The sequence below is a fragment of the Solea senegalensis genome, linkage group LG5 (genome assembly GCF_019176455.1).
Source record: "Solea senegalensis isolate Sse05_10M linkage group LG5, IFAPA_SoseM_1, whole genome shotgun sequence".
Taxonomy (NCBI): Eukaryota; Metazoa; Chordata; class Actinopteri; order Pleuronectiformes; family Soleidae; genus Solea; species Solea senegalensis.
The window spans coordinates 20,016,595-20,032,143 of NC_058025.1; the positions used below are offsets into that span (position 1 = coordinate 20,016,595).

Below are 15,549 nucleotides of genomic sequence, written 5' to 3' on the forward strand. Positions count from 1 at the left end.
CTTTGGTGTGCTAGTATGAGGTTCTGACACAGTGAGCACTGACTGTGCTGTGTGTCACCTCTGTGCAGGAACCAGTTTGATTTGGTCTCACATGGCTACCAGTGAGATAACTAGGAAAAACATTTTTTAGCCACTTTATAAAAGTATAATCTACTAATTTCCATGAAGTCTGCAATATCTTAAAACATGTTCACCACTAAATATCCTTTATTAGACATCCTTGTTTGGCTTGAAAGTGAAGTTTGTAAATAGCTCACTCTCCCACACCAAAGTCCATTTTCTTTGCTCACGGAGACACAGGCTGCTGGTTTACTGCCTCGTTTGGTGAGTTTGTGTCACTTCTTGACAAATGATTTCAAACATCAAAATCACACAATACTCAACACATTTGAATTCACTGATGGAGGCTGCAGTGAATCAACAACTACTGTGTGCTGTGATGTAAAAAGCACAGATTCTTTTATGGACTTTGGAGCAAGAGTGAGTGGTTTTCAAAGTGAAACAGGTGTGGATTTTATTCAGTGAGCCTTTTGTTTATGTGTCCATGCCTTATAACTCGTATAATTATCCCTCAGGAAAAGTTCACTGAACATCAGGAGAACTTGTATAATATTCTCACCTTTTTCACATCATTCTTCAACTGAAGATCCTCCTCCTTTAACTCATGCCTTCTTCTTTAGCCACTCCCTCTTTTAGCTACAACTTAAAGGAATGTGTGCCAGTGTGTCTGTTATTTTGATATGTGTTGATGTTTGTGTGTGTGTGTGTGTGTATCAGTGTAGTGATGCATGGGTGTCGGTGTGTGTTAGCGTGTTGATGTGCATCAGTGTGTGTATTTGTTGTCTCCAGTGTTCGTTCCACGTCTCTATTTCACTCAGTTGTTTTTGTTTGTTGACATCTGAACGCAGCATCTCCGATCTGAACAGCTGTTCAAACCGCTGAAACATACACACACACACACACACACACACAAACAAATTAATCACATACATGAAGTAAATAATTGTTTTGACTTTTTCTGGGGTGTGTGTGTGCGTGTGTGTGTGCACACCTTCACAGCAGCGTCTCTCTGCTCTATGACAGTCACATGTCCCATGGTGCATCTGGTTGTGGTGATGGATGGTGTGGTTGCTGGCTCAGTGGTGCTATAGGGCCACGTCCTGACACACACACACACACACACTTGTATATACCATACATCCAGATGTGTTGTTGTGATGTCACAGCTGTGATGTAACAGGCCGCTCAACTGTACCTGTTTCCTGTGCCTGGTGTTTCTTCTGGTTTAGGTGCTGTCTCCATGGTAACGGTGCTGTCTGAGTGTTGGTGTGACACTAGCTTGGTTTCTATGGAAACAAAAAATACTCATGTTATAGCATTGATAACAATCTGTGCTAATGCCTTTAGGATACACTAAATCATGTATTTTTGACACTGTCATTACACCTAAGACATGCCCATGGCTGCAAGTCTATCTTCTAATTGGTCAGAACGCACATATGACCCAAGTCTGAGTGGGGCACGCAGGTCAAAAGGTCAAAGGTTACCTGCAGGTGTGAGAAGGTCGTCCAGCAGAGAGAGCAGTTTCTCTGTCAGAGAGGCTAGTGAAGTTATAAACTCCTTTCCTTGGGCCTGCATACACTCCTACACACACACACACACACAGAGTCCTGTTGTTAAGCAGTCTCAGCTCTGCATGTCCTATTTCACCTGTATCTATCTCACCTGTAGTTCCATGTGTAAGCAGCAGATGGTGCTGTGCAGCTGCTGCTGTCTGGCCTCCTCTTTGCTCACAACCAGTTGCAGCTCATTTTCTCTAAGAGACACTCGCAGCCGCTGGACGTTCAACTTCTGGAAAAGAACACAAACATGGTCTCACACAGAATGAACACAAACACGTACGCAACATTGATCCCAGATTCACACCTTGTCCTGCTCACTGGCTGCCAGACACTCCTCCTGCTTCTTTCTGAGTCCACCCACCATCTCCACAAACCCCACCTCCTGTTGTTGCTCATAGTTGCTGATTAAAACAGAGGGTAACGAATGCAGCAAGTCCCTGAACAGAGATTGCTGGTTGGCCAAGGCTGACAGGCAGACAGACAGGCAGAGAAAGAGAGACTGTTATTTGCTCCACTTCAGACCATAGAAATAAAATACACAGATTGCATCCACAATGCATCACATGCTCTCTACCTGTACTTATTTAGTGACGTGCCTTTATTTCCACTCATACCTTTTAATATTTCTATATCGCTGTTTGTAGTCATTCTTAATGTAAATGTATTGAATACTGTCTTCATTACAGGGCCACATGGCAGAATTCTGATTAGCACAGTTTCTTAACGGTTTCCAAATGTTTTCATGACTGCTCTATGAGCCCTTAAATTGCTCCTCTGGGAACAAAACATTTATTTGAGCTGGATTTTGAATGTGATATTGTAAGTGCACCGTAGGGTAACATAATTCTTATTTATTCGTACAGCACAATAACATGCAAAACTTACTATATAGCAAGTGATTTTTATCATGAGTCACAGTATCAGGATGTTAATGTTTTTGTATGTGTTGCCTTGTATATGAGAGCTTTACAAAACCTGATTCAGAACATTTCAGACCTAGTTCTAAAGTTAGGGTCAGGTTCATGTGAGGGTGGTTACCTTTTCTGCTTGTGTCCATTAGCTTCATGGCCTGTTTCTGGTATCCCAGCAGCCTTTGCTGCATGCTCTCAGCCCATTGATCCAAAATCTCAGGAAGCAGCTGAAACCTGCTGTGACGTTCACTCTGGTAAAAGTCCTTCGAGACAGGAAGACAGATGGATAATGTTTGTTTGTTTAAATTAAACTCATACTAAATTCAGTTTGCTGGACTTTGACAATGAATTGATATGAACAGTAACTTAAATCAGACTATATCTCATGTTTGACAAGTGTCTACTTATTTCTCTCCTCTTCTAGTATTGTGTGGTTCATGCTGTCTCTTACTTCTGCAGCCACCAGGAGGACATTGTTAGTTTTCCATAAAACAGAGTTCACTGTGGACATGAAAGACCTGAAACAAACACAGTGAGATCAGAGATAGGGGCAGTCACACAGAGGATCCAAAAGGACTCCTGTAACTCTGAGTTTGTCTCTGCCTGTAGTCCACCTCCAAATGAATAAAAATGATTCATTAATTACAATAATATGGGGCTGACATGAACTAATGTAATCTAGTCAGATCATGGTACATCTATAAATCCAGATTTAAAGGTGCTCTGGTCTATACCAGGTCCACATCATATATATTCTGTGAAAACACTTACTGTGGTTCCTGTTCTGGTTCTGGTCCAAAGATTTGGAACCTTTGGTCAATCCTTATGGACCTGCAGCCCCTGTCACTCACAGACACACACCATCACAGCCGTTACAAGTTATGTCACTTTTACTCTGCGTGTGTGTGTGTGTGTGTGTGCGTGTGTACCTGCGTGCACTGACAGACTCCGTACATCTTTGATGAATATGTTGCACAGAACTCAAACCTGCAGACGCACACACACACTTGTCAGCTGTCAGTTCCTATTGGCACTGAACAAAACAAATCTTTGTAAATGAATGATAAAACAGCTGATCAGTCAGGACAGGACGATTATAATGTGTGTGTGTGTGTGTGTGCTTCTTTAGAAGTTTGGTTAAAGGGGACAGGTGGACTCAGACCTGTTCTGTCTCTGTCCTCTACTGCTGCCTCCTCCTGGACCAAAGACAACCTGACATTTCATGACAGAGAAGGAAGATGTTTTTTGTCATTTGTTTTAATATTTAACACTATACATATACACTGACATCAGCTGAAGCTTGTACCTGTTCAGGAACTTAATGATGTCTGTAGCTGGGTCATCCAGGACATTTACACCTGGTTTGCTGGGCTGCAGTAGACCAGGTGGAGCAGAATGGTTGCACTTCCTGGACATTGGTGAGGCTGACAGAGTGAGGTCTTCCTGCAAGGGACAGTCATCAAAAAACATGCTATGATTGCACATAGACATTAAGAGGACCAGGTAAGAAGGCATAAGTCAGGTAGTCCTGCTGGGCAGGAAGTTGCCTCAGGTAATTCACACAGTAAAACATTCCAATGTTGGTCCAGAGGGATATGAGTTAGTCCAGTGGTAATGAAACACCAGAGAGGCAGGAGATGGTTGAGGAAGAAAGCTGATGTTTTCCAAATACACAGAGGATAACCTACCTGTTCAAATATTAGATACTGAGAGCGCCTCCTCAGGTCTTCACCAATTGAAGACACAATACAACACACATGATCTGGAGACACCTGCAGAGAGACAGAGACGTAGACTGGTCAGAGAGTCACATGACAGACTTTTTATAGATGGATTTCCAGACAAGTAGAGTGGTAGTACTGTGTACCTGTGCGTCCTCCATACTCCTCCTCATGTCCTCCAACCTGCTGTTGAGCGTTGACTGATGCTGGTTACTGCAGGCGGCCTGTAGACAGGTCAAAGAGATAAAGACAGATGGGTACTTCAGACAGACAGACAGACAGACAGACAAGTCAGACATACATAGATAGAGACAGACAGGTACCTCAGCTCTGATCTGAATTTGTGTGCTGTTGATAATTTTGTCGATCTTCTCGAGGAATTTCACCTCAGATATCCGCAGAGAAAGTTTCTCCTCAATTTGATCAGACATTTTCTTGACCTGGAGGAGAACAACTCATCTTTACTGGACAGTTTGATACCTGTCTCACAGTCATACTGGACTAATATGATAAGTATGATAATAAAAATCACTGTTTTATAAGGAGAACCAGCACGAGTGATGTGGTGGAGAGACAGTAGTTGACCTGCTGTAAACTCTTGGACTCAAACACCTCCAGCTCAGAGAAGATGGACTGCTCAGTGGCAGTGATGTGCTTGGTTTCCTCCTTCAGCCTCTTCTGTAACATCTTCAACTCCTGAGGAGCAAACTCACCTCCTTCACTGAACAACCTGCAGGAGGAGAAAACATAGTAATCACTGTTAAGTCTTCCCTTTGTCATATGAGTGTGCAGGTGCTCAGATCAACCTAAATGAGCTCAGGAGTCCTGTTGTTTTGTTTCTGACTTCCTCCAGTCTGATGTGGACTGTCTGTCTGAAGGCAGTCTGACAGCTCTGGGTGTGTTTGATGTGTTGATTCACACAGTCCTGCAGGGTGGAGCCCAAAGCCTTCAGCCTAAAGAGAAACACAGACACGTGTGAGGAATGTTTTGACCACAGCTTAGTGAGATGACGGCAGATCAGCTGTTACTGTTGGTTGCTGTTGGAACTCAGGATGTTGTCCTCCATTTTGGACAAGGTGACGGTGATCTTGCTGTTGTGACTGCTGATGGAGGCCTGCAGCTCCCGCAACTCCATCCTGCAGGAGGTCAACACATCCACCACCTCCCCACAATGGACCTCCACACATTGGCGATGAAGCAGCAGCTCATCTGAAAAACACATTGAAAGATGAGGGCTTGATTTTATGGAAAATGATATGTATACTGTATACTGCTCTTGATTTTGCTTATGGGGATGGTTTTAGAAGTCATCGCTGTGAGTTATATTAGAAGGTGGGATGTTACTCTGGCAGTTTATTAACAAGCTGCTGGTTTACAAGGCAGTCTTACCCAGGCGAGGTTGATATAAGTGGGTCTCGATGTATTGGGGGTTCAGCAGCTGCAGTTGGAGCTCTTGGTCCAAACATACCGCCTCCTTCTTGTCTGTTACCATAGCAACAGTTGACTCGAGGACACCATGGAAGTGCTGCTCAAGTTTGTCCAAGAAAAGAGTCCGAGTCCTGGACAACAAACGCACACACAGTTAGCCATACATTGTGTGTGAATTAGGTTTATACTATTTAGTTGTGATGATTAAGGTACATTGTGTGTGTGTGTATACAGACATGCTTAGTGTGTGTGAGAGCAGCTCCAAAGGAAACAGGCTCAAATGTGTTTCCTTTTTCAGATTTTCCTGCAGGTTTGGGATGGGGCATCTGAAGGCGGGGCCAGTGTAAGTCCCACTGCTTGATGACGTAAATGTGATGTAGTTGCTGATGTCATAGAGATCCAGTAGAGAGGATTCTGCCTACAAACACAAATGGTTTTTTTTATAGACCAATAGAAAGTCAGTCAATGTTAGTCATCTCTGATCAGAGGGTGATGGGTGATGGGTGGAGTGGCTCAGTGGTTAAGACCGGTACCCTGTGTGCAAAAGACATCATGGTCGCAAGTTCGACTCCACCCCTGGCTGATTGTACTCAATTCCATTGTAAGTCGCTTTGGATAAAAGCGTCTGCTAAATGACATGTTATAATAAAAAAAATAATAATATAATCAGAGTTTCACCTCAGTCAGCCAATCATGAGGAGGCTTGGTGGGGTCAACGTCATTTTGACAGCTGATTGGATGATTATGCGTCATCTCCTCTGGTTTCTCTGTTTCAGGTTTCTCACTGATCGCTACACAAACAATAAAATCAACAGCAAACCCAAGGTATACATGACAAAACTAAGCAATCAACAGTTAGGCAATACAAAAACAACTTGACTAAAACAAAACAAAATGACAATTTAAAAAATTGAAAAAATGATCTAAAATGAAACCAACAGACAAAAACATAGAAACAGGCAGAACGACTGACTCAGGCTAGTGGATTCCATAGTTGATAGGTGAAACTTCTGCAGTTCATCTGGACCCTGAGGAGGTGGAAGAGGATGAGGAAGGCATAGAGGATGAGGAGGATGAAGAAGATGAAGAGGACGACATGTGGTTGCTGTGGTTACCAGTGTGTAGGTGTGTCCCAGGTGGTAGAAAGAGCTCAGGCTGCTGCTGTAGGAGAGAAGCTCGTCGAGAAAGAGAGATGGGAGACGATCCAACACCTCCCACTGCTCAGAGATACACTGACTATAGCTGGACACAAAGAGTCACTGTAAGAGCACTTTATTATTAACTAACAAAGTATATAAATACAAATATATACAAAAGTGGCAATTAATATATATGTAATATGAAGAGTGTAAAATGTAATTTGTAAATTGTTATTTATACACATATACATAATAGACAAATGTCAAATGTAATTTTGACTTGCTTTGCCAAGAATATTTTTGTTAAAACCAATAAAACAATTTGAATTCAATGTAAATTAAATTGACAAACACAGAGAGACACAGACTTCCATTCATTCAGCTAGCCTAAACAATACCTAACCCTAACCATAACCTACCCACAATTCACATCTTAGCCCAGAATCTAAAGTCCTTGTAAAGTGAAAAAAAAAAATCTTCTGAACACCAACTTGCCAAATATGAATGATTAAAAAAGCCTACAAGAGTTAAGAAATATTGCTTCAAATCATCTGAAATTCAGCAACAATCCCTGCCCTGAGACACTGGGGGCGTGTCCAACACAGTAACACACACATACTGGTTTATTGGCTTTAATGAGTAGAATCTAAATGTAAACCCACTTTATTAAAGTTCATGTAAAGAGGCGATGGCCCTGCCTAAAGCATGTATATGCAAGTTCATGTCTGCTGGAGGACTTCTGTCCTCTCCTAATGCACTGCCACACACACATTCTGGTCTGCTGGATGAAATGAGGACCAACATCCTCATTCATGTCACTGTTCTTCAGTGTTGCAGTGTGCAGTATATTCATGTAAACACTCCTATACCACACTGCCTTTTCCACAACCATATAGAGAAGCAACATTGCCATAATTTTGGTAACATTTTAACGACATTCTTTACAGAGCTGGTTTATCTACAGTCCTGCCTCCTCTCTCTATCAGTGGTACCTGCAGCCTCACAGCGGGAGTCTGCTCTTCATTCTGTTCTTCTTCTCGACTTCATTTCCTAATCTTTCGGAGTTTAAAATAAAATGGCAGAGCAAGCAGTAGTGTGGGAGATGGTTGTAATTTTTCTGACATGTTTTCAGCCACTATTTTCTAGTAGAAATATAATGTGTGAAGAGAAGAAGAAGATCTCTGTATTTTTGGTCCCCATTAGGACTACTAGACAAAATCAGTGATATAAGAAAATGTCCTAAAAAGGTGACAAATACAAGCGTGCACACACACGTCACTGTGGTATCAACTGCAATAAAAGTACACAGACAAACAGTTAAGGGGCAATAGCATGTTTCCTGCCGCACCTGTCTTTGATCTCCTGCAGGTAGAGGATAGTTTTCTCCAGAGATGCTTTTAGAGTGTCCTCACTGCTCTCCTCACGGAGTCCAGCCAGCAGGTCATCCAGTCGCATTTTCTTACCCTGACAACACAGTAACACAGTGTTACAACCTCAGTGTTGTGTTTCGCTGGTGGTTTCTAGCCTGGCTGTAACAAAAGTATCAGGGAAAACACTTGGACTCCAGCAGTGTCTCTCATGCCAGACAGACTCACCTGTATTTGTTCCAGCTGTGAGAGCCGGAGGTCATTCAAATGTTGCTGTATTTCCTCTTCTCTTGTCTCTAACCTACGATTGTGGGTCTCCCATAGTAGCGCTGCTCCTCGCATCACAACAAACACACTGCGGCTGAGACTGAGAGCATGACGTGCCACAGAGTCACAGCACTCCTGTGGAGAAAAAGCCTGCTACTTTAGATAGTGATCAGGAAGGAATGAGCAATGATTAAGAAATAAGAAGGCAGTAATACAACATTAGAGCTGTCAATAGTTAAAATAAGACAGCTGTCTACATCCTGGCAGACTCACTCTCAGTGAGAACATGACTGCCAGCAGTGAATATTTATGCCAGTTATCCTAGGAATATGCTGTCATTTCACCTTACTATCAGACAGCCTACTGACACTGTGTGGGTTTATAAGTTGATCATTCTTCCACAACAAATTCGAGAGAGAAGATCAATATTTTTAGTTAGCAGGGGGCAAGGATAATGCTGCTCTACTGCTCCCTTTACAAAGCTACAAAATAATGCTGATGGAGACAGCAGTGGATCAACAACTCCTGTTTGCTATGACGTAAAAAAAAGATAAAATTCTCTGTGGATGTTTGACCCTGACTTTAGTTTCCATTCAAAAATGGCTAAATGTGAGATAAAGCCACAAATACTTTCTCAAGAAAGTGGTGTTGATTTTATTAGGTTAACCTTTTGTTAACTGGATAAAGTCTGTTTGCACTGAGAGTAAACCTCACAAACTATCACTTTATGACAGCAAACATGTATTTTTTTGTGTCAAATTATTAGGTACACCACTTTGTGTATCTCTGTGTGTGATCATTGTGGGGAGACACATGTCATTGTGTAACATAAAGACACAAAATAGGCAGCAGCCGACTACACATAGACTCACACTCACATATAAAATGAAAATATGAAATAATGTATGAACTCTGCTGACGACATGTTTGTGTGACTAACGTCTAAAGCAGCCAATCGCTCTTCATCCTGATTCTGGAGTCGTCCAATCAGAGGGAGCAGCTGCAGGCTGACAATATCATTCACCTCCACTTCTGACAGCTGCAGAGCTGAGAGCGCCTCCTGCAGGAGGAAACAGTGATATACACAACAGACATCATGGTCACTGATCTCAAACAGTGCCACGAACCACAAGTTGAAACTTAACCCTGAGCTGACCTTTGGTTTTCTATACAGAAGACACATTTAACAGTGTGTGTGTGTGTTGTTGTTACCTTACAGTGCTCCACCTCAGTCAGTCGCTGCTGCCACTTCTGTTCATAGCACAATCTCAGCTGATGAAGGAAATCTGCATGAAGACTGTCTGAACACACACACACACACACACGCACACACAGAAGTTTGTACTATTTCTGTGAACATTACATCTAACTTCTGAGATCTGAGGTAAATTGGACATAAATATGATTTAAACAACAGGTACCAATCTGTTGATTCACAGCAGTCAGCTGGATGAACCAATCAGATACCAGAGCGGTTGAGCAGGTGGGTGGGACCAGGGAGCTAAAATACAGACACAGAGACACGATGTGATTGAAAGATCAGGAGTTAGATAGAGAGGAAGTCCTGAACCAAAACCATGACACCTTACTGATAACAATATATTAACAATATACAATGTGTTGAAGTTACCTGACCAAATAATCACTCCCTACTCACTCAATAGGGGATTACATAGTGTGTACACCATGTTGTAGTGTTGTTTGAGTATAAATGTGAAAGGTAGTAGAAAACAATGGTGACAATCTAAAACACAGACATACAAGCTGCTCAGCCTGAATGAAAAAAGGCTAGTGGATGCATATATAAGTGATGTGAAGTTTTTAGGTGGGTCCTTTGGCATTCTGTACATCTATTTTACAAAGCTATTAAGGTATACAGACACTCAGGTACAAGTAGGGTTCCATGTCAAAGAATAAAAGACAAAAGAAAAGAAAATGAGCTTGTGGAATTACAGATACAGTATGGGAATAAAAGTTTCCGAGCTAGATAAAAAAAAAAATATATTCTCAGATATGACTTAAAGGCAGCAATAAATAAAAAAGAACTGAAAGACACCAGTTATTTATATTGGAGATGAATAATATTTAGTATATGAGTGTAGTGGTTAACTCTCCTGCCTTTACACCAAGAAAACCCGTGGTTCTGCAATATGGGAATTAGCTAAATTTCTACTTTAAAATGACCGTGAGAGTGAGCGTGAATAGTAGAATGGTTGTTTGTCTCTATGTGTGGCCCTGTGATGGACTGATGAACTGTCCAGGGTGTACCCCACCTATCGCCCTATGTCAGCTGAGATTGGCACAACACCCCCCCGACCCTCCTGTGACAGTGGGTAGGGAGGATCATGTCTGCTTGACTACAGAAATGTTGTGCACTGCAGTATAGAACTTGTTCTAATGTTTCTTCAGAGGAGTCGCTGCTGTTACCTGATCCTGGAGATGAGGTCACAACGTTGTTCAGTCAGATCTGGCTGAGTTTGATTTATCTGCTGAACTGAGATCAGCTGCTGATCCTCATCACTGCTGCAGACACTCCTACAAGAGAAATATGACTGATCCTGAACCTGTTTATTTACAGTTCACCTGTTTGATCTGTCTATGAACTAGTTGTCCACCCACCTGAAGTGTTCTATGACCTCAGTGACCCTGCTCCTTCTCCAGCGGCTCAGAAAGTCCTCCCAGCACAGACGGAGGAGTGACTCCTGCTGCAGGATTTCCTCCTGGAGGACCAGCAGCAGATGGGCCAGGTTGCGACGGTTAGCCAGCAGAGACTGATTCAATAACTGACACCCACAGAAGAGAACTGTCAGGATACCTCTATGGAGTAGGGTGTGGTTATTTATGGTGTCATGAAGCTGTCTTTATTATGAGATCACAGACGGGACAGGAATCAAGAATGTAAAAACAGAAAGTGAGAGGTGAAAAATAATCTTGTGGAGAATCAAGCTGTTATTCCAGGTGACTGAGCACAGTTATGAAGGTCGCACTGAGGTCTCAGTCTGCTTGCTCTCACTTTGGGCTTGACACGTCTTCAATTGCTTTCACTCTCCTACTTTGGAAATCCTCCCACTCTCTATGTAATCTGTGCTCGATCACAACTGATTCATTGTCTACTGCTTTATCCTACACATGAGGGTCGCAGGGCTGCTGGTACCAATCCCAGCTGACGTAGGGCAAAAGGCAGGGTACACCCTGGACAGGTCACCAACAACCATTCACTCTCACCTATGGTCATATAAGCTCTGCATGTCTTTTTCTGAGGATGTTGGTCCTCATTTCAACCAGCAGACCAGAATGTGTGTGTGGCAGTGCATTAGGAGAGGACAGAACTTTCTTCTCTATGTGGGAGAAAAATGGAGAACCCAGAGAAACCCATGCACACCTCTTGCTGCACCACTGTGTGGCTGATCACAATTTATACATGTTTGCAATTACTTTTCACTCCTCAGTTTCTGTTTTTACACTCTCAATTCTTGTATATATTCTGTGTGCACTTTGTTTATAGTGACAACTGAATTATGCCATAGTTATGATGTGTGTCTGAGGTCAGAGGTTACCATGGCCTCAGTGTGGATCAGTCTGTGGATGTCAGGTGGCAGCAGGAAGCTGATCTTCTCCAGCAGCTGGCAATACTTCCTGAGCACAGCTCTTATCTACCCACACAAAGCAGAGTAAGAGACAGACCTTGCAGCTGATTTTGTTTGACCCTCAACTAACTGCTGAGTTCAATTCCTCCTGCCATGACTCTCCAGTATCTCAATGACCTTTACCCTGCACACTGCAGAAAAAACATTTCTATCATTCAGTGTAATGTCATTCAAAAATATAGTCTGACCTCATTGGTTCTTTGCGCCTCACAGTTGCTCAGTTTATGGTTCATCTCCACGGCTCGCATCTTCTTCAGTTTCATCTCCTTCTCCACCTGCGCCCAGAGACCACACAGGTCCTATCCCCGGAGACGGAGTGTGAATGTGTGAGTGTGTGAATACAAGGTAGAACGTTGGAACTGTGGAATTATGTCAGCATATGAACTGTAACCCGCGTCTCACCTACAGCCCCAAGAACATTACCTATCAAGATTCAGGGTTACTGTTCTTACAAATGTAAAGTCACAAAATAATATATTTGAATTTGTGCCATGATATGAAACGATCCCTCCATATGTCACTTCACTGTGATCAGCTGATGTTTGCAGAGACACTGTACTGGATTATATACATTCTCTGTTTTTTAGGTGGATTTATGGAGGTTTGTTGTTGATGACATCAGAGATTATTAGATCCTTAGGAAGTGATGTCACCCAGAGTCATATCATGTGTCGTAGGACCCTCAGATGAAATCTGACTTTTGATGAAAAATGTTGACACTGGAGATGAACTTGTGTACCTGCAGAGTGACATCATCTAGGTGTTCAACCTGTTCCATTCTGTCCTTCAATGTGTCCAATCGCAGGTCCACCTCCTTCAGAAAGGACAGTAGCTCCTCACTAAAGGTCCTCACTTGCGTCTCACACACCTGACAGAACAATATGTCAATCAGACTTTAAAAGGTGTAGGGTGTAAACCACATTCTAAACCAGTGTGCATACAGTACTACACTACAGGTGTATCACATCAGTGTCTATACTCCATACTGTTGATACTTCCTCAAATGTATTGTGTCCTTGTGTACTACCTAGGGCTGAAGGATTTTGAATAAAAATCTAGTTGCGATTATGGCTGGAGTGCAACCCTAATTAATTGGTGACACGCGTGTTTGTCCTTTTAGTTCATGTGGACAAATAGACAGTTTGCTAATTTATAAGAGCAACTTCCAGTCACACCATTCCAATGAAATGCAAATGATCACAGAATATGACAGAAATAAAAACAACAATGCTGGTGGTGCCCTAAGACTTTTGCACAATACTATCACTGTGTGTACACTGCGTCTGGTGTGTTCATTCAGTGTGTAAACTGCCCCGTGCTTGTTAAATGAGTACATATCTCCACCTCGGCGAGTTTTGTCAGTTCATCATCCAGTTGTTTGAGAGATTCTGTATGATTTTTACGCCTTTTCTCTGTCAGACGTGTCATGATGTCAGAGCTTGGACAATGGGCTGCTGTAAGACAGAGAGCAGTTGTTACTGGTTGTGTGTTGGATATAATGCTGTCCCTCACAAACCAACCAGACCCTCATCTAATTCACAAAATCTGATCAGCCTGTGCTGACGTTATCTTATCAGTTTACTGGTCTTTTATTTATTAATACTATTCAGGTTCAGTCATTTCAGTTTCATTAGCCAGCAGACATCAGTATAATTCAATATGATTAACCCTTAGAACACTAAAAGCTAGCCTGCTTTTTTCCATTCTTATGTTAAATGTGTATACAGAGGCTATATATGTGCAATATAGAGATGCACAACCTATACGCAATCTGATGAAATTATTTTTTCACCAACTATATAATTTGTGAAATTTGTCACAGTTCAACGTTTGCTTGGTTTGTTTTTATGAACAAAAAGAACATTTTTTGTAAATTCTGCACAATTATCACTACTCCTGTTTTTTTTCAATATACAATATAAAATTAATATAACACATTATAACACATAAGAAGATGAAATACAGTATTTTGGAAAGCCTGAAGATGTGACCTATAAACATCCCCTCCCAGGATGTCCATATCAGGAGTTGTGTATTATTCCCAAGGCAATTTACCAAGGGTTGAATAACACTAACCCAGAGTGGTAGGAAGTTGGCTAACGTCATCAACTTCATGATTATCCACCTGCTGCCCCCTGCTGGAGGATGACAACAATCTGACAGAGAGATAGAAATAATATTGTGAACAGAAATGAAAAACAAAATGATAAAGAAAGCACATCTCTCTCTCTGGATTACCTGCTTATGGTGCTGGAATGTGTGTTGCTGTCAGCAGACAGACAGACTGTCCTTGTGTCCCTCCGTCCAGCCAGCAGTGACCGAGACAGTTGAACCTACAAACACACAAATGCAGGTGTCCACCAGCACAACCAGAGACAGACAGGAGTCAGGACAGGTGAATGTCAGGAGGACAACGTTAAAGAGATGACACAAAGAGGAGATTGTTGTTTGACAGCAGGTTAAGCTCAGGTTTAGAATCCTGACAGGAAAATGCACCAATTCCAGGGCTGGCCAAACAGCACTGGATAGAATATACTGTATAATAATAATAATAGTTATAACACTGATTATTATCTGTTATTATTATTAATACTAGGGAATTAGACACAAAAATGATTGCTATTATTTAGATATCATCTTTAAGTGCCTTGACAGACAAAGTGAAAACAGCATACAGAGTGGGAACAGAAACAAGAGAAACATGAGGGTGAATCTACCAAATAAAAAAAAACATGCTTTACTCCAGTCGGCATCCTTAATGTTGTATTACTTATTTGAAATACACACCAACTGTATTGTTTAAGTGACAAATCTATTCCCCTTTTTTTCACTGTTCAATCCTCCATGTCACTGATGATTTTCTTACTTTTCTGCCCTTTATTTCTGACATAATCTCACCAAGTCAGTCAACCTAGTTAAAGCTGTAGACTGAAAAATGATCTAGACAATTTCTCTAGATAATTCTGGTTAACTTCTTTCTTTCTAAAACAAATAAAACAAAACATGATTTTCTTTTGTTTCCATTGAGAATGCAAAACTCCATTCTCCTTCAGTTCATGTACGTCAGGACACTTTGACAGAACCAGGGAGCACAGTGAACACTGACACTGAGCTAAATGGAACTCAGCCATGATGAATTTATTTACACATTTATTGCTGACGTGAACACTGACCCACCTGAGCGTCAAACAGCTGCCGGTAAACCTTCCCGCTCCTGACCGCTCTGCTCTCACACATGCTGGCGGAGGAGGCAGTGTGTCTCACGGTCTGTTTGTCCGTGTTTGTTCACGGTCTATCGGTACAAAACCTGTCCGTTAAACCGTGTGTATGTACGAGCCGTGCGGCAAGTTTGAAAGTTTTCCCGTCACCGTGACAACAGCTGCGTTCAGGTACCGCGGAGTAAATCGTACATCACACACATACACACTCAGAGAGTTAACACATGGA

At 42.0% G+C, this 15,549-nt stretch overlaps 1 protein-coding gene across 2 annotated transcripts; it reads right to left on the minus strand.

Moving 5' to 3' along the window:
* Positions 1-499: 499 nt before the first annotated feature.
* On the minus strand, positions 500-15,524 carry ccdc180 (coiled-coil domain containing 180). Of its 2 annotated transcripts, none has more exons than XM_044025661.1 (37): positions 15,280-15,524; positions 14,341-14,435; positions 14,179-14,258; positions 13,447-13,553; positions 12,842-12,970; positions 12,291-12,401; positions 12,013-12,108; positions 11,075-11,238; positions 10,883-10,990; positions 9,877-9,956; positions 9,668-9,756; positions 9,396-9,515; positions 8,417-8,590; positions 8,170-8,285; positions 6,798-6,924; positions 6,656-6,710; positions 6,361-6,473; positions 5,919-6,100; positions 5,644-5,813; positions 5,283-5,463; positions 5,061-5,207; positions 4,840-4,984; positions 4,578-4,694; positions 4,401-4,478; positions 4,222-4,305; positions 3,840-3,976; positions 3,696-3,745; positions 3,463-3,520; positions 3,305-3,373; positions 2,985-3,051; positions 2,661-2,796; positions 1,927-2,087; positions 1,726-1,851; positions 1,548-1,644; positions 1,256-1,346; positions 1,052-1,160; positions 500-938 (listed from the first exon to the last, which is right to left on the minus strand). In XM_044025661.1, the coding sequence occupies exons 1-37, from the start codon at positions 15,337-15,339 to the stop codon at positions 774-776; spliced, it is 4,194 nt and encodes a 1,397-aa protein (XP_043881596.1). In that variant the 5' UTR covers positions 15,340-15,524; the 3' UTR covers positions 500-773. The 2 variants fall into 2 exon arrangements, with proteins under 2 accessions (XP_043881596.1, XP_043881594.1); XM_044025659.1 differs by having other exon boundaries at positions 13,447-13,556.
* Between the last annotated feature and the right edge of the window lie 25 nt (positions 15,525-15,549).

Excerpts from the sequence above, each read along its gene's own strand:
- ccdc180 (XM_044025659.1), bottom strand. The coding sequence starts at position 15,339 with ATGTGTGAGAGCAGAGCGGTCAGGAGCGGGAAGGTTTACCGGCAGCTG. Across the intron at positions 6,925-8,169 it reads CTGCAGGAGATCAAAGACAG|CTATAGTCAGTGTATCTCTG; the intron begins GTGCGGCAGGAA and ends CTTTGTGTCCAG. Across the intron at positions 6,101-6,360 it reads CTCATGATTGGCTGACTGAG|GCAGAATCCTCTCTACTGGA; the intron begins GTGAAACTCTGA and ends TTGTGTTTGTAG.